Raw genomic sequence first — 19,985 nt, forward strand, 5'->3', positions numbered from 1 at the left:
TTTTACTATTTTTTCACATAACCTGGGGTGTAGGATCTATGTACAATTTGTGAAGACAAATATTTCTTTTATGCAAATATAGACAGACATCTGAATTGAGTTTTACTGAATGATAAAGCTTCAAGGCAAAATGCAATATGGTGAGGAAACTAAGTTTCCATAAAAGATAAGTTAGTAGAGTCCCCATTTCATCATACAGAAGAACCAAACACAACCCATAAGGTCATTTGTGCAGTGACCTGATTTAATTTTTTCTAAGAAAAAAAAAAAGTATAGTGGGGTCCATTGTTAACCAGCAACTCACTGTTCAGTACAAAATACATATGACACAAAGCACCCTGATGCATCTGGATAAATCACAGAATCATCAAAAAGTAGGACTGGAAGGGACTTCAGTAGGTCATCTAGTCCAGTCCCCTGCACTGAGGCAGGACTAAGTATCATCTGGAGCATCTCTGACAGGTGTTTGTTTAACCGGTTCTTAAAAATGTCCAATGATGGAGATTCCACAACCTCCCTAGGTAATTTGTTCCAGTGCTTAACCACCCTGACAGTTAGGCAATATTTCCTAATGTGTAGCCTAAATCTCCCTAGCTGCAATTTAAGCCCATTACTTCCTCAGTGGTTAAGGAGAATAATTCATCACCCTCCTCTTTATAACAACCATTTATATATTTGAAGACTCGTTATCCTGTCTCCCCTCAGTCTTCCCTTCTTCAGACTAAAAAAACACACTTTTTCAAACTTTTCTCATAGGTCATGTTTTCTAGACCTTTCATCTTTTTTGGGGGCTCTCCTCTGGACTTTCTCCAATTTGTCCACATCTTTCTCAATCTGTGGTGCCCAGAACTGGCCACAATACTCCAGCTGCGTCCTTAACAGTGCTAAGTGGAATAGAAGAATTATTTCTTGTGTCTTGCTTACAAAACTCCTACTAATACATCCAGGATGATGTCACTTACTGGAGGATTCTCTGTTCCTTGAAGTCTTTAAACCATGATTTGAGGACTTCAATAGCTCAGACATAGGTGAGACGTTTATCGCAGGAGTGGGTGGGTGAGATTCTGTGGCCTGCATTGTGCAGGAGGTCAAACTACATGATCATAATGGTCCCTTCTGACCTTAATATCTATGAATCTGTTTGCTCTTTTTTTAAAATTTTGCATTATGGACTCATATTTAGTTTGCAATACATTATAACCCTCCAAAATCTTTTTCTGAAGTACTCTTTCCTAGACAGAGATTTTCTATTTTGTATTTGTGCAATTGATTATTCCTTCCTAAGTGTATTACTTTGCGTTTCTCCTTATTGAATTTCTGTCTATTTATTTCAGACCATTTCTTCAGTTTGTCAAGATCATTTTGAATTCTAATCCTGTCCTCCAAAGCACTTGCACCCCCTCTTAGCTTGGTATTGTCTGCAATCTTTATAAGTTTATCTTTATCTCAGCAGCTAGGGTTGATGGGCTTGGATGGATGTGCTGACTCTGTTGCACCCTCCTCCCACACAGGGTCCTCTGTTTGGGTGATGTTGGTAAGACAGAGCAGAGTAGTTGGTCTTGTGGTTAACAATCTATTGAAATGCATGGGATTGTGCACACCAGTCTCAACTGTTGTTCCAGCCTGTCTGCAGACTCAGGCAGATGTTGCTGGGTTGATTATGATTGATTCACAGTTTAAAGCTTTTCATCACATTCCTGTGGACTAGAAATTACTTCTCCCCAAAATGAAAGCAGAGATTCCATTCTAATCATATAATTCCAGTTCTGTAGTCCCTAGTCATACGCCTAGAGTGCCTATTCCTTAAGTCAGACCTCTTTGTGCATGCAATTGTCAGACTTGTGCATTCACTTGTGCTAATTGTGCATACAAATTGGACACAAAATTTCAGATCTAATGTTTAAAAAATTCTCTCCCTCATTGTCCTAATTGCTGTAAATTTAAATCAACACAAATTTTTATAATCAAAAGGCTGTGATTCTGCAGCCTTTAATAAGGAAAAAAGACCCATTGGCTACAGTAAAGACTGTAGGACTTGGACCTTTGGCTCTGATTCACTACAGAGTTAGTCAAACTTTACACCTGTGTAACTAATGATTTCAATGGCATTAGACTGGTGGTGTACTGAAGTACAGCAATGGTGAAGCAGGGATGCAAGTTTGTAAATAGGTAAAATGAATGACATAGCAGTGCACAACTTGCCTTGAATAATTTAGCAGGGTACACATTACCTCTGCCACAGTTTAAAATCTAATGTGCTAACATCTGCTATCTCTTCCAGCTTTTATTTTCTATCAGCCTTGTTAAATACATGTCATTCTTTCATGCTCTCAAGATCAAGAGAAATAGCTGTCAACAATCTTTTGTTCACAGGAGATATCACTTTGGGAGATGATTTGTTTGGCACAGTTAATTAAAAGTTGTACATATCGTCTCTGCTTGAATTCTTAAGTTTTTACTTAGATGAGGCTTGATTTCTTAAGCTTTTACTTTACTTTTAATGAACATTTTTGGTGCTGCTCAGACTTGCGTCTCCTGCACAAAAGTGGCAAACCATTTTTATTACCGGAGACCATTAAGAAAATTTGGACTCAGGTGAAAATTTACAGAGTCCTTTTTATTTTCTTTTGTAGTGTAAAGTCATAGGCATCCAGAGCTAAGGACTCCAGTTATAGAGATAGGACTTTATATTATGTTTATCTCATAGATGAAGCAATAATTCTAGAAATAATGGATTAATTCAAGTCTGTAGTGGGTGTGTGTCTATTTTATGTGTTTATAAAGCAGGATTTTCATTCATTGCTTCATTTCCACACGGAATGGTCACCTATTTGTGTCATTCACCTACACTACAGTAGCACAGCTCAGACGCAGATTAAAATAGTAAGCACATGACTACCTTTAAGCCAGTGAGCCTTTCCATTGACTTCACTGAGACTAGTTCATGCTCAGAGTTAGGCACGCGCTCAAGTAACTTGCTGACATAGGGCCTCAAATAGAAAACCAATTATATCTTTGAAAAGCCCATTGACCTCTTGTCTCATGACATCTCTTAATGGAGATGCTTTCAACAGATTCACCTTAACTTTTATTCATTTTGTCCTTTGACACATGGTAGTTTATTTGCTGGCAAATACTGACTTTCTTGGAGGAGAAAATGTATCCCGTGGTTACTTGTGTTAGATTGAACTTTAAATATTAATGCACATTAGTATCTTGTTCAAGTACTTGGAATTACCTTGACTTTTGATGTAAACAAGAATTATTATTACCAAGCTTCATTCTGTCCAAACCTTGTGAAAAGTTAGTTTTATAGTAAGCATTTCACAAAGCAAAATGGGGTCACTTTTCACAGCTTCTTTTCTTGCTAATCATTTGCTGTGGGAGCTTGATCCAAAGCCAATTGAAATAAGTGGAAAGATTCCCGTTATCTTGAATGAGCTTTGGATCAGGCCCACAATTTCACTATATAAAAAAACATACTGAAAAATACAAGAAACAGGCCAACCAGCCCAATCCTCTGAGTGAAATCCAAGATTTCACCCCCTTATTTTTCGGGATGTATTTAAATTTTCTGCCATGCTCTGTATCCCCATCCTTCTCCAGAAACAAACTCATACTCTTTGTTTTAACTGCCTTTCCTTTTAACTAATTATGTGTTCATTACCCTTTGAAATAATTGTGCCTATGTCCCGCATTTACTGCCAGCTTCCTAATTTTTAGGTAATGTGACTTCAAATTCTAAAACCACTCTCAAACTTCCATTAGCTTTTGTCACAGTTTCTCTTTGCCAGCATATATTTTGTTTGGTAGAGAAAGCATGTCCAGTTTCAGACTGGCTGATTATTTAAATATTTGTGTATCAGCAGCGATTCTCTAGGTCAAGGATTATCTGACCAACATCTGAGTGGACAGTGAGCAATCCTAATGGATAAACATGTGTGTAGCCAAGATGTCATGCATAATATGCATAATATTGTGCTCAACCCCATGGAGGCCTAGATTTCTAGAAGAGAATATAGAAAGATATCTCAGTTTGCACAGCTAAATTCAGGAAATGAACCATCAGCAGTAATCTTTCTCTCTGAGCTGGATTAACTTCATAAATTTGAGGAATTTTCCATTAGAGTGAGTTTCAATCTCCAGTCACTTTGGCAGAATGTGGTGTTGAATGTCTTAATAATGAAATCTTTACACCTTTTGCAGTACCTGTGAGAAGTCCCCATGTAATGTTCCGAAACACACTTTAATTAGAATAAAGGTTGGCAGGATGCTGAGGACTGTTTTGTAGCATTCTGTGTGTATGGAACACATCTATTGTAAATGAATAGCAGTGCTTAATTTGTAATCAAAGAGGTCTCTGGGCTCAAGCAATTCGGTGCTGGGAGTCAAGCAGTTTTTTTGCATTCATAACTGATGCAGCAAGCCCAGAGGTGCCGGGGCTCAGCCCGGGCACAAATTAAGCACTGATGAATAAACCCAAGTAGAAATGTCAGTGCATTCTAGAGTTCCCTATCCGATTGCTTTACGCTGCTTTGGCAGTACAAAGGGAATGTAAAACGGCCTTATATAGGGGAATGCCGTGGCATGGGGCATGCTCTGCTTATGCAGCGTGGTGTAGCCAGATCTACACATGTTCCTCATACCACCTCCGCACAACACAATGTGCTCTGTTGCTACCTGCTCACATAATGGCATCTGGGGGCCATTATTACAACCTGGCGTGATTTAGAAGAGCTGTAAATTACACTAGGAACTGAAATGAACTCTGCTGACCTACAAGTGGGGTAACAGAAAGCCACCTTTGACTTCCCAATCCCTGATATACAAAGTGCTGAACAGCTCTGGTGCATGCAAAGATCCTATATATAGCCAAGCAGTTGATCTTTCTGTCAGTAGGTATTCATTTATATCTTTATTTCATTAGCTCATATGCTCTTTGGACTATCTTTTTGTTTTATATTTGCACAGCACCTAGCACAGTGGTCCATGACTGGAGCTGACAGGAGCTACCACAACACACATAATAAATACATAATATCTGATTACTCTAAACTCGACCTCCTGCTCAGTCTGAGTTATAACTCAGGCATACAGTGTGTGACCATCTGGTGATCCACAGGTGAAACATTCTTTGATTTTCACTATACAGAATGAATAGTCTTTGCTTATTAGTCACCTCAATCTATTTTATCACCCGTATTTTCTAATGGCTGTTATCTGCAGCTGTGGCGTAGACCCATTTTAAATGCTAGAGAAGCTCGCAGCAGAGAGAATGAAAGTCTTGCCAATTTAGGGCCAAACCCTGTTGGCTATATCAAAGATAAAACCTGAGGGATGTCATTTGACCCAGTTTGTAAGCGAAGACACTCAAGCTGTGCTGTAAAAAGAGCCCATATTGCTTTTAACAATTGTCACATTTGTCAAATACTTTGGCATAGAGGGGCAATCAAAATTACTGTATAAAATTACATTGTGTATAGGGAATAACAAGGCAGATGCACAGAACATTGGTTGGTTTTTCAAAGGGAATATTTTCAGTCCCTGGCTTTGCTGTGTATCAGTGATTGTGTTGGCATCCAAAGACTTGAGAATGTAGTAACCTTTTCATCAATACTTACTATGGGCTAGTGTGGCCTGAGGCATAGCCCTGCACAATGGACAGTGCACAAACTACAGCACCACCTAGAGTAGCCCTAGGAAGAACACAGTCACAATGCCTTCCATGATTCCCTCTTCCTCTTGTCAGGGACAGGGGAAAGGGGGAGGGAAATGACTTACTGGTCAACACTGGAAGCGAGGCCGGGAGAAGAATAGATGCCCGCTGTCTCACAGAGGGCAGCACTGGTGTTAAAGACCCTGAGCTGATGTAAGATCTGAATGCAGCCATGTCTTTCTCCCCAGTATGGCTATACTCGGGCTAGTGACAACTTAGCAGAAAATAAATTGGGTCATTCCTCTGTCAGGCTTCCAAAAGGATTAGGTCCCATTTTAGCTACAAAGTTCCTCATTGTGGCATGGGGAGATTAGGCTGATTTAGCATTGTCCTTCTTTGTTCACTAGGTTGAGTATAGTATAATTTATGGATGGCATTTTCTAAAGCACTTACGTGATGTAGGAGTGGGACTTGGACTCCTAATTCAGTTAGGGACCTTGGAAAATCCCTCCCTTCCCGGATTTCAGTGGAGTTGTGATCGATTTACACCAGCAGAGAATTTGGACCTCTTTTCTGCCTCCCCCCACAAAAAAAATTCACATTTTTAGGAGATGAACAATGCGAGAATAAACAACATGAACTATACCTGGTGAAAATGTAGACCTGAAGGTAAGTTTAGTCAGTTCTAGGATATATGAAAGCATCCTGCTGATTCAGCAATAGTGGCAGACAGAAAAGCCTTCCTCCTCCATAGCCACACAGGTCTAACTTTTATACTCACAGCTGATCACCCAGCACACTAAACACAGGTGTGAGAGCTCCCTTTCATTGGACAGCTAGTTGAACACAGTCTTAATCATGTCTCTAGCTCCATGCAAATCAGAGAGTGTGGTGATGCTACAAGATGAATTAATTGTTATTTGTACTTCATCAAAACTTGGGCCAGATTCCGTATTCAGTTACACAGAACGGCTCTCAACTACATAAAGTAAATTAGAAGTGTAGCCATGTAACAGAGTAGAACATAGTGCATGGTATGTTATGCAGATAAACATGATATAAATATATGTAGGAATACAAGATACAATAATATTTTGTATATGTTTAATGTATTTGATATTACCACCAACTTCCTGTTGCGCTCTAGTTGTTGTTCATTTGCTTTAATAATGTAAATGTTAAATCATCTAAATTTATGTTGTAAACATTGAAAACCCTGGCTGTGTGGCTTACTTTTTTTTTTTTAATGTAAAATGTGTTTTTTATATCAGATTTATATCTTCCTCCCTGCCAGAAAATTTCCTCAATTTTTATTTCCAGTATTTATTGCTCCATTTAACTCAGATTTGAAATTAAATTTTCCCACTTCTGGATGGTTGCATATTGTGTGTATATCTATAAAATGACACAGCAAAATAGTGTTATTGTAAGGGACTGCGGAAGACTTTGTTATGGCCTAGCTAAGGAACTTCCGCTTTCTCGAGTCAGCCCGGTCACTGTAGGACATGGAGAACCAACTCTAACCGGTTTTAGGCTGGTTTTGTCTGCCTTGTATGGCCCACCGCCAGGTAGCGGAAAGCCCCCTTAGGAAAGTACCTAATTATATATTCATGAGCTGTTTCTGTGTACTTCTTATTATGGCTCGCTGGTTGCCCCTTCGTTGGACTCCGTCCCAGACAAAGCTCTGGTGTGCTGGGTTCTCCGCCTCCGTGACAGCAACGCTTGGAGTCCCCGTTGCTGGTGTGTCACTAACCTTCAATAAAGCCAATAACTCACTGCTTAGCTGCGTGTGGGTCTCGTTTTCCAGAGTACCTCTGCCGGCCTGCGGTGTTTTGAACACCTTGGCCCAAAACAGTTATCTGTCCATATTCATCATCTGCGAGGTAACACAATGTTGAGTCCTTGCTCAAGCCCCCTAAAAGTTTAACTAGCAAGAACTTAGGCCAAAATGTGCACTTGATTATACTCTGAAATGCCACATTGACTCAAAGAGGTAAAAATCAGTGAAAAATTTGAAACATAAAATGCAGGAATTGGAGTTTACATTGCTTGAGACCGTTCTGATATACCATCACTGCTTTCATCTGGCATCTATTTCTCCAACTTTCTTTCCACATATCTCACCATTATCTTTGAGGTTCTCATAATATTAGTCAGTATAAACTAGTCAATACTCACAAATCAGTGCATAACTAAGCAAGGTAAACCATAGTCACTAATAAGGTGATTTCTTAGAGCAATATAACAAAGCTGTGTATTTTATGTTTTCATTGTCTGTGAGATGGAGTTTCAGGCTCTCATCTAGACTGGTAACAACTTTTCATAAAACTGACAAAATTACACAGGCCGTCAGTCCTCATGTTTCACATCGTAAACGGCTTAGCATCTAGGATCAGGGGAAAAAAATCCCCTCTAGTATAATATAGCATAATTAGCTGCATTATTGGGGTTTTATTTCTTCTTCTGAAACATCCAACATTGAACACAGAAGGACATCGAAAATTGGACTAGATGGATTGATGGTCAATTCTGGTATGTCACTTTTATGTTCCTTATATGTTGACAGTTAATAGATGGAGGTGAAGAATACATTTAGTTTGCTGTAGGAAAGTATAATCATCATAATAGTACCTAAATATTAGCCATGCAATGTTACTTTTATTACAGTTCCTGTACAGGAAGTTGGCACAATATCCTGTTAAGTTTATCTATCTATCTGTATATTTTTTAGGATCTTTATGCTAGAGGATGGCTGTCTCAAGATATATAATATTACCAAAACAGATGCAGGAGTGTATACTTGTATAGCAGTGAATCAATTTGGAGTTGCCAGGAATTCAGGAACCCTGATTGTGAAAGGTATTTTATTGTCTTCATTTGTGCTTTATGAATATTGGAAATGTACATACATATTTGATGAAACATACTGGGATGTCAAAGATCATAATAATACTGTTATGATGCAGGGTTTCAACTAAATCTTTACACTGAAACAGAGCTACCAGATGGCTGCAGCAACTGTTAAAATGCCTGGCCTATCCACAGGTAGTGACTATGCTTTAGTATCATTCTTAGAGGACATGGACAATAAAGCCTTATTCTTTCACCAGGGCCCTCTGGGTTATCAATATCATTTTTAAATCAGTACTTCTAAGAAAAACATTGATAAAATAACAGAAATCTAGCAGTCGATTACTTATATCGAATATATAGCAGTCATCATTTATTATTTGTATCATAGTAGCGCTTAGGAGCCCTTGTCCTGGACCAAGACCCCATTATGCTAGGTGCAGTACAAACACAGAACGAAAAGACAGTCCCTGCCACAAAGAGCTTGCAAGCTAAGTACCAGAAACTTGAAATATAGTGGCTGTGGGCCTCTGAACACCTTTCTGTTCTCCGCTATGTACAATGGGTTGAATCAATGCTGCTCATTTATAGCTTACGTTGGATCTCAGGCGACAAAAGATTATTTCTGCCACTGTAAATTAAGGAAAAGATATTTAGTGAATTAGTCTGGAAACTGGATTGTTTCATTATTGTTGGTTTTGTTTTAATGTTTTGTTCTATTTAAAAAAAGACTGGTTTAGAAGCTGAATAAAAAATTCACTCTAATAAAACACAGAATCTCTAAGAAGCTGCTTCCCCCTATCGCAATTGTGGTTAACCACCTTGGCACATGACACTAAAACAAGAGGAGTGGTCTCAGGCCCTTCAGACAGTTTCCTATTCTTAATATTAAAATGCTCCCCGCCTACACACACACACACACACACACACACTCCCAAAGAACATAAGGAGCAGTTATGATATCTCCTACACTTCACTGCTCGTTACTTTCCTGAATTTTAACACCTTAACCTCCCAGGTTCATTTGTGAGATTTCACTGCCTGCTCCAACAGCTAAAAATATCTGCTTCTCGGGGGAGTAATCTGAGCTGCCAGCTAACCAGAAATGTTCACATCACCAAGCAAGTCATTTTAGTGAAGGAAAAAACACCTTCTTCTCATGTTAATTTTTTATTTCAAACTGCATATTAGTTGAACTTCTAATCCTCTTCTTTGAAAGAAATTGACTTGATGTCACTTTGTGAGACATCACTATGGACTTGTCCTAGTCAGGTTGCATTCTGACAAATCCAGTCTGAAGTGTTCTAAGAGAATGTGACTGAAGTAACCTGACGGGATATGTCAAAATGCACCCACCAGGCTAATATATGAAAAGAAGTTTTCCAGAATCTGAATGGTCATTGAAAGTGTTATGGAGTCAACATAGTAATTGCTGCTACCTATGAGCCATACCTATTTTTTTCTAAAGGGGCTGTTTACAGGTAATTGCCTACCTACAGGCCCATTGAGGGAAATTTTGAGGCTCCGGTACATCATGTTCTCTGGGACCTGATGTTTTCCCATTTCACTTTATTTACACAGATGATACGGATATTTCGGGGACTCCCTGAGCTCAGGAGCCCCATACAATTGCTCCCTCCTTCCCTATCCTAAAGGATTTGTGAGAAAGAGAGGAACAGTTTTTTGTTTTTTGTTTTTTTTTTTTAAACTCTAAGTACCCAGATCTCTTTATATACTACATAGAATGCTTAGTCACAAAGGGTGGGAACCTTAACAGAATAAAAAACAAAGAAGTTTTCATCATAGGAAAGGGTTACATTCACCCCTGTGCAACATGCCAGGTCATCCTATGCACCTCTTACCTTATTAAAACAGGGTTCTAGGTTTGTATTGGAAGGGGGAATTTCACCCTTCATGAGAAGCTAAAAGGGAGGATTGACCATTTTGTAGCTATAATATCTCTTTGTGATTGTCAACTTAAATGTCTCTGACTTCCTACTGCTGTTTTGGGAAGCATGTTAAAGTGCATTATGCTTGTATGACCTTTTTCTCTCTGTTGTGAATGTGATACACTGACTAAGGCCTTGTCTACACTGGGACTTCATCTGCAAGCCCTGAGTGCATCTGTGATTGACAATGGTGCATTTTACCTTTGCCTTTAACAGCATTACTTTTTTTTTTTTAAACACAGGCAAATTGCACTGCATCAATGTAAATCATGTCTATATTAAGCATTTTCACTAGTGCAACTGCACTGAAGGCTGACATAGCAACGTAGACAAGCCTAACTGTATCTTGTCCTCCATTTCATGGCTGAGCCTCCTAATTGTTAATAATGTACTCTTGCTAGCAGCTCATAAAGATACTTCCTCATCTCAGTAGTAGGATGCTTGTGACTGGTGCTGAAGATTCTGGGTTCAGTCCCTGCTGATCTGTGGATGGGTGAATCATTACATCAATGTAGCTGCCAACACAGGAAAAACTGGGGGAAATTTCATACCTTCTCTTGCTGCTAATTAAGCATGGATTGCAATTCTCAATATATATATTTGGTTTCTTATGAAAACATCCTGGTGACATTAAATGGTAACAATGAAAAGGTGGAGAAAAGTAAGTTAAAAACATGTAACTTTAAATTCAATTATCAGAGCTATGAGCAGAATACTCTCGATGTTAGATAACCTTAGAAATGATAGTAGTTATAAGAATGACAGATTACCCAGCATCATTTGTAACTCAGCTTTTTTTCTGATTTGGCTGATTTTAGGTAACTTCACAATCATTTTGTCTAGCCTGCAGGCTTGACTTTCCTCCTTACCATACCGCAGCTGGCTAAGATAGTTTTCACGTTCAAATTTTGGAAGTGCAGTTAGTACCAATGCGATGCGTAATTTGAGAAAATGTTACAGCACTGCTAGCAGTGAATAAAATGAGTCGTGTAGTGTTTGAGGAGCTTTTCCTTCATGAGAGTTAGATACCATTGCACATACCGCCATATATACATCCTAATGGAGCAGTATGCAAAAAAATCACATTAAAAACAGCAACAAAATTCATTTGGCATTTACAAAGTGTATTAAAAAAACAGAGTAATAACATGGTATAAAAATGATCTTGTTTGCAGGGAACATTTGTTTTTGTTTTCCCTCTGGAGAAGTTTTGGCTGTTCAATTATAGGGCTCATTGCTTCAGCATTATTTTCAACTGAAATGTCAGAACTTGGAAAAGCATATCTAATGTGCAAATTAAGCTTATTGCTGCTCATTGAGTTGTTTATTCTTTGTGATAGAAGTCTTTATTATACCTCAACACACAGCATCTTATCTATTGTTTGTCTCTGGAAAAAAAAACATTCTATATAATACATCTCTGCAGTTACTAAGCAAGATGGATAGATAATGGGAAACCAAGAGATTTTGAGAGGCATTTGAAAGGATCGGAGGTGGAGGTTGTAAACACAACCTCATAAAGGAAACAACAAAGATCATACTAAGTGAATAAATAGGCATGAGGCATGTCATGTGACATGGTCCAGCAGGAATGATGAACACAAAGGAACACACACACACAAACCCTATATAATTCAAGTTTAAAAATATATTTGCGGAAAAATAAAAAGATACCTGCCATTGAGCAGATTTGAGAAAGCAGGGCTCTTTTGAAGGTAATGGTTAACTGTGTAGTTATGGACTTGCTCAGTGTATAAATGGAAGCCTTTTGATATTCCAAAAGAGCAGATCTGTAGTGGGAAGCCCTAGTACTACACTTTCCAAACTGCTTGCCTATCCCTATGGATGAGTTCTATGGAATTCTATAGAAAATGACAAGTTGTCTATTGGAGTAAGAATTCTATCTGTACAATTCTATAACGGGGTATTCCTGTCAAATGTTAGAATAGTGGTTTGTTCTCAGTCTCTTTGGGCCTGTGACTCAAATAATTCCCGGAAAAAACAGTCTTCCAGCTGACCTTACCCAACAATTCATTGTGGTCACAATGGCATGGTTCTGGGGATACAGCAATAGGCAGACACAGTGGAAGTTGGATGTACTGCAGACGTGGGTGCTAACTGCTAGAATGGGCACGGTTGGGGGGTTCCCCTTCTCCCTCTCCCTCTCTTTGTGCCTGCCTGTGCAATGCTAAGATCTGGAGTAGTGAACTGAGCACTGTGGTAGAATGGAAAGGGGAGAGGGGGAAAACAAAGCTCTGGATTTGGAGGCAGTAGGAGGCAAAAGCAGAAGAAAGAAAGGAGGGATAAATTGCTCCTTCTTTGTGTTCAGGCTCCTAGCAGGTTTTTACAGATTTTGTTTTTCTTTCGCGTGTACATGTGACTCATCAGACCCCACCCACTCACAGATATTGCTGGGTAGAAAACAGTTTTCCCATCCTGCATTTTTTTCAAGATTTCAAAACATTTTCTTACCCCACATTGTGACACATACAAGTCACCAAAAAAATTTGCAAATTGGAAATTTGTTTTTTTTTAAAAAATCAGCTTAGGTCAATTATTGAAACATTTTGTTTTGATTTTGACCATTTTTAAACTATAGAATCTCAGGGTCAGAAGAGACCTCAGGAGGTCATCTAGTCCAACCCCCTGCCCAAAGCAGGACCAATCCCTAATGTTTGCCCCAGATCCCTAAATGGCCCCCTCAAGGATTGAACTCACACCCTGGGTTTATTAGCAGGCCAATGCTCAAACCACTGAGCTAATATTTCAAAATGAAAAGTCCTTTTGAAGCAGAAAACTGGCATTTTTTTATTTAGAAAAATCTCAAAGGTTTCATTTTGGCAACTTTCCTTTCAAAATGTTTTTTAGTTGAAAAAATTGTCAAAGCCAACCCTCTCTCATAGAAATGTTTAGATTTGATGAATTGGCAGTTTCTGGCAAAAAAATTGTTGAAAAATCCCCAACTCACTCTAGTCACCTAACTGAGGCCGGTGTTCCATGTATTGTGAAACTGCCCTAGGCAATGGTTTAAAATTCAAGAGAAAGGATATCATTTTCTGTTACATTCCATAGGTTTCTGAATGATTTCTATGGAGCCCCATGTAACTTACACACAACCCTATTGGTTTAATTTCTAACTTTTTATATAACTTTCCTATAAGGCTAAATTGTTTTTACTAGTAGTATTAGTATTCATACAGTGCTATAACTTTACACATAGCTTTACAGAATAGGCAAAAGGTACCTTTCCCACTGATTTACCATCCAATACAGATGAGTAAGATTTGCAGGAGAACAGCTCAGGCACCAGGTGGTGTTCAAACATCCTAGAAGAGATTGACACAGCAAGATTTCTGTGAAGGATATATGTTGCAAAGAGGAATTTGAAGGACAAGAAGTGCACTTGGCACATGGGAAATATAATGCACATTCACAGCTTTATTAAAGATTAATCAAGCTAGGCATAAAAGGTTAACTTAATCCCCTAGTGTAACGACACTGATGTTATATGAGGTACAAGATTTTTAGAACCAAACTCTCTTTGGGTGTTTTTCAGAGTTTGAGTATTTGTAGTCAGTGGAGTCATGCCAACAGAGAATTTGGCATTTGAATCCATGTGAAATGTAATGCACCTGCCACTCTTGCTTCCAGACAAGGAAAATTTTCTCTATTCTACTGGCTAAAAAAAAAATCTTTAATAGTGTCATGTCATGCCTTCACCCTTGGGCAAATCTTCAAAAAAACAAGTGATGTGAAACTCTTCTGATTTTTAAAAGAAAGGGTTCTAAACAGCAATTAATTCACGCAATGGAAACCAAGAAAAAGTCTGCTCTGCTTCAGCAATTGAGCTGAAATTGAATTGAGGTTCTTCAAAGACTCCTTTTCCTTTCCTTGCAATGTGTACTTGTTAAAGGGGGAGTCCAGCAAAGAAAAGATTTTAGCACCACCTAATCTGTTTTAACAATACAAAGATCTTTCTTTGAATTCATTGGGAAGTGCCAGTTAAAGACTGAGGTGTAAACACTATAACTGGAGACCCAGTTTTAGTTCAAAAGAAGGATCACAGAAAATGCAATATTCCTCCTCATTGCCACTTGATCACTGTCTTGACAGTCCCAGAAGTTGTAACTCAACTCTGTGAGGAAGTCACTTGAAGTTCAGGACTGTACAGAATGGTCCCACCTACATAGCACTCAGTGATTGCAACTACTTTGGCAACCTGCTTAAAAGTGTGGTCTGAATAGCAAATTAATAAGAGTTGAATCTTCCACCTTTAATAAATGAGTGATCCCTTTGAAGTCAAGGCCCCATATTGAATAAAATTCTCAAATACTTTGCCAATACACAGGGTTAATCCTAGCATGGGATAGACTTACTGAACTAATGTAGTCCCTGAAACCCTCATCTTCCCCCCACTGCCACACACACACACACTTACTTTTTTCAGAACATATTACTATCATTGAATGGATTCTGTGCACATTTTATTCACTTGCATCTGAATTCTCATGATTTTATAAATGTTTCTGCAGAGACACTTTATTCAGGAGAATCGCTCACACAAAGTTTATGTGCCAAACATGCCAACAATAGTAAAATCGTATAAACCACTGTCTTTCCCCTTCAGCAAGCTACCTTTCCCTTTAATGAGAGCTGTTTCTCTCGTTATTAGTGTATGGGGGTAAAAAAGATTAAATGATTTTTCAGTCTCTCGAGTCGCCTCCTTTGGAGCCTAAATACTGCAATGCACATGACACTGTGGGAAACTGCCAATGAAAATTAAATTTATTAGACTAATAAATAAAAAGGGCAAGAAATCTCTATTTAAGAAGTAAGAAAACACAGTGACCACATTTTATTTTGCTGCAATATTCTGCAAGGACAGTTTTTCAAAGTCTGCATCATCATGTCTCTTCCTCTTCCCCATATAGTCTTAGCAGCCTCAAAAATGTCTGCTGTTTTGTTTGAATTTAAGTCAGGTCGAGTGAGTGTGGGATTTATGAATCAGCATACTATAGGAGATGAATTTTGGTATGTTGCACATTTTCTGTTCTTCTCTAAGATATACATAGCACACATTGTATTCACAGTGCTCTTGGCAAGAAGCTATAAATGGTTTATAATGCACTGGAATCATCAACATGTCAAAGATCAGTTTCTTTAATAGGGACAGTAGCAGAACATTAGATCAATTTTAAGCCATTTCAGAAATGTTGCAAAAATCATTCAAATATTTTTTTATTACAAACGTATACTGGTATTTTTATACACTTGTTTATAATAAAGAATGATTTTTCTCAACAGAGAGGACTGTAATTACTGTTCCACCTTCTAAAATGGATGTTACAGTTGGAGAGAGTATAGTCCTACCATGTCAGGTGTCTCATGACCCCTCCGCTGAGGTTGTGCTCACATGGTCATTCAATGGAGATGTGATAGATTTTAAAAGAGGAGTGAATCATTTTGAAAGAATTGGAGGAGTAAGTTCTTCAAACTCTTTAGTGCTTCATCAAGCTGTTCTTAACAGCCCTTAAACCATATAAACATCTTTCATAATTCCCATTTTCGATACACATGTCAAATCACTGCTCCTTTATAAAAGTTACATCCATTTAGTGTGCTTTCTTATATTTCATAAACATGCTCAAGTTATTTGTGAAGCCATAATAAAAGTGTCAAACTGATATAAACTGATGACAGCAATGAATGCTTTAATTTAAAAGCTGCATTTTTATTAATATTTAGCAAGTTATAAAAATGTCCGTTTGGAAAACATGTTGTGAGTGATTAGTTTTATCTTTTTCTTCCTTTTATCTCCAGGAATCTGTTGGGGATTTGATGATAAGAAATATTCAGCTAAATCATTCCGGGAAATACGTTTGCATGGTACAAACAACCATAGACAGTCTATCTGCAGCAGCAGATGTAATTGTAAGAGGTAAGTCTATTAAGTGTAGAATTCTAACATAACTTATGTAAGAATGTAAAATGGGTAACATCAGCAACTGGGTTGGTGAAATTTAAAAAGTTTGTGGGTCTCTGGTATAACAATGCAGTTATGTGATGGCATTTCCTACACTCATTGCTCTCTTTGGACCAAACTATATTGGGTAGGTACTGGCCAAAGTAAGGGTGGTGAGTAAGTGCTCATTCCAATTGGAGCTAGCCCCATTTAAGGTCAGGTGGCAAACATCCTCCCCAAGCATTCCAGTAAATGGGGAGGTTGTCTCCACAGTTTGCACCAGCCTTCAGAATGGCACATCCTGCTCCCCCACAGGTGTGCCCAGGTTATTCTTCACATTGGTGCAAAGAGGCAATGTCATGATCCTGCCTTCTCTCCTCCCCCCATTTAGAGTTCTTAGGATGGAACATTCTGTGCATTCTACTGGTTGCTGGGACTCCAATTTTGTGGCCCTTGTTAAAATACAGGGATGCAATTAAGAATCTAAGAAGATGCTCTACAATAGATGTTGAAGCTCAATTATGCATCCATTTCAAACTTTAGGAAAAGTCAAATTCTATTAGATATAAGGCTCCGTCTCACAACCTTTGCAGACCCTAATCCCCCATTAACTTCAGTGGGAATTTTGGATATTCAGAGAATGTGAGGTCCAAAATCTTATTTTACATAGTCATATAATAAAGCTCTTTCAACTGAGTTCTGGTTCCTTCATGCTAACAATAGAGATATTTATGTTCAATATCTTGTTTTAAATACCCCAGGAATGTCATTTTTTCAAGCATTTAATGAAGACATGAAACCTTGAGAGCTAGATTATGTAACTCTTACTCATGCGGGTGAGCCCTTATTTCCATGAGACAGGCCCACTGACTTCAGTGAGTGAATATGGGTTGCACAATCCAGTCCAACAATGAATTCAATATCCTAGGGCATCAGTTACTCTAAAATATATGTTTCTGTAAGGCCCTCCAGGTCCCCCACAAGATGTTAGAATCGAACACATTTCTAGCACTACTGCCCTGCTATGCTGGAGACCAGGAACAGATAATAATAGTCCAGTCCAGATCTACAGTGTTCAGACAAGGACTCCTTTTTCAGTTGGATGGCAGGCAGCTTCAACCGGTAAGAAATCTGAAATTTCTGGTTCACTTTCATGCATGTCACAAGACTTACTCCAAAGGTGCATTTTCATTCACATGTCTTTTGTATTTAGTTCCTGAAGTTCTCAATGGTAGAACCTATTCAGCAACAGTGACTGGTTTAAACCCTTGGGTTGAATATGAATTCCGTGTGGTTGCTGGCAATAACATTGGGATTGGGGAGCCAAGCAGACCATCAGAGCTGCTAAGAACAAAAGCATCAAGTAAGTTTTCCTGATTTGTTCCAATGATTTTAGAAACCTCCTAGTCACTACTCTGTTCTATTTAAAAATGAAATTACATCAGGCTATGGAACTGCTCCAAAGCCCACTGAAATCAATGAGGATTTTGCATTGATATCAATGAGCCATGGTCCATGCCCTGTGTACATTACATTTGTGGAAGCATCTTTCAGTTCATAATATGCTAATTCAGTCTTAATGAAGCTCCAATTATATCAATGGAGATTATCTTTCTTACACCGGGTCTGAGGTTGGTCATACTGTTATAACAAGATATGAATTCTATTGTTTAAACACTAATCACAGATCTTGTTTTCTGCCTGTTATAATGGTGTGCACATGCCCACCGCTGAGCAAAGTATCAGTATGGAATGGTTAATGTCATCTTCCTGAGTAGAACCCCTAACAAAATTTTACATCTTTATTCAAAATTTGTCTGAGATCACCTGAGTATCTGGGCATAGTTGAAGTAACTTAGGACGTCATCCAAAGACCACTGAAGCCAATAGGATTGTATTCAATGATTTCAGTGGCCCAAACATCAGTCCCTTTGCTACAAAGTCAGCCTAGCCCATACACATTTCTCTAACCACCTCCTCCTTCAGCTCTTTTACCTACTTCATGAGGGACTCTACCAACAAACACCTCTTATGTTGGTTGGTTCCCCCTGCTTGGCTTTTGCCAGTGGGGATATGCAAACTGCATTCCCTGCAAGTCTAGACTAGAGCCTGAGCAGAAGCCACCAGGGTCATAACACCTACCTGGTGGGGGCCCCCATATGTGCAATCAGAGGAAAAGATAGCAGTAGTGTTGGCGACATGCCATTTTTCTCCCATTGTGGGTTCTTCCTTGTAGAGTACCTACTAGTTAGGGAAAGTATTTTTTTTTTTAAACCTACCTTCCTCAACTGGCAAACTCCCTTAGGCTCCCATCTGCCTTCATCTTACCAACTACTTGAAGAATGTCTACACTGCAACTAAAGGACAATGGCCAGCTGATGTGGAGCTTGGGCGAAGGGACTGTTTAAATGTGGTGTAGACATTTGGTCTTGGGCTGGAGCCCAAGTTCTGGGACCCTACCCCCTTCTCAGGGTCCCAGAGCTCAGGCTCCACCCCAAGACCAAATGTCTACACTGCAGTGAAATAGCGCCTTAGCCCAAGCTCTGCAAGCCTGAGTCAGGTGGCACAGGCCAGTCTCAGTTGTCTAATTATAGTGTAGACATACCCTGGTACATACTTTTAAAAGTGCGGGTCCCACACATAGCAGGAATGAGTGATTCAACCCCTCTCACTCAGCTGCCTCTAATTACTGGTCTATTCAAATAAAAACTGAACTGCTCTGACTTCTAAAGGCCTTGCCAAAAAACTGGTGCTAACTCACCTAACTGCAGGGCAATCTAGCCCAGACAGACCTCAACCACATCTAGATTTCAAAACACAGAAACCAGCCCAGAATCTCACCAAACTCAATGGCAAGTACCCAGTACAAAAAGAGCTCCTCCTTTGTCCCCCGAGTTAATCAATAATAATAAGTCAGAAGTGCTCACCAACTGCCTAATTCCCTTAGTCTCCCAGCTGCCTTCATTTTACCATCCCCTGGGAGCCTATGTGCTTTTTAAAGACTGGGGCCCAAAACAGCTGGAAGGGATGACTCATCCCTTCTCATTCATCTGGTGGTGATGAATAGAGTAAAGATACAGTCTGGCTTTTCTTAAGAGCAAGGGGAGTATGCTGCAGCCCCAGAAGGGGTATAATAAATTGCTACCTTCTCCCCCTGGAGCAAGTGGGGAGTATGAGAGGAATTGTGACTTACTAAAACTGCTCTTGGGACAGTTCAGCTGTGTGCCATCCTTCACACAGGACTGAGCATGAAAGTTCAGTATAGCCCAGGGGAGGTTCTAATTCCTCACCAACCTAGAGTGATACAAATACCAAAATACCTTCTCAGGATGAGGTTTCACAAGCACCTATTGCAGTCAGGAACTTCTGATTCCCTCCCTTAATTAGCAATGCTGCTGTTTACATGATGCGTCAGTGAGAACTAGTGTGTTGGAATTCAAGCTTCCTTCCATCAGGAAAAGCTTTCAGTAGCTCTGCTAGGGGGCTGCACAAGACTAGATGTGAAGAGATGGCACTTGCATAGCAAAAACAAACAAAAACCCAACAACAACAAGACCATTTAAAATAG

At 39.1% G+C, this 19,985-nt stretch overlaps 1 protein-coding gene across 1 annotated transcript in view; it reads left to right on the plus strand.

Moving 5' to 3' along the window:
- The window catches only part of LOC311523895 (contactin-6-like), a 233,856-nt gene that overhangs the window by 188,412 nt on the left and 25,459 nt on the right, over positions 1–19,985 (plus strand). The window contains exons 14-18 of the mRNA XM_084634421.1: positions 8,388–8,515; positions 15,760–15,935; positions 16,276–16,393; positions 17,381–17,539; positions 17,631–17,780. Coding sequence (XP_084490547.1) covers positions 8,388–8,515; positions 15,760–15,935; positions 16,276–16,393; positions 17,381–17,539; positions 17,631–17,780 — 731 coding nt within the window. The remainder of the gene's footprint in view (positions 1–8,387; positions 8,516–15,759; positions 15,936–16,275; positions 16,394–17,380; positions 17,540–17,630; positions 17,781–19,985) is intronic.

This window comes from Lepidochelys olivacea, assembly GCF_965140295.1.
Source record: "Lepidochelys olivacea isolate rLepOli2 genome assembly, chromosome: 7".
NCBI lineage: Eukaryota > Metazoa > Chordata > Testudines > Cheloniidae > Lepidochelys > Lepidochelys olivacea.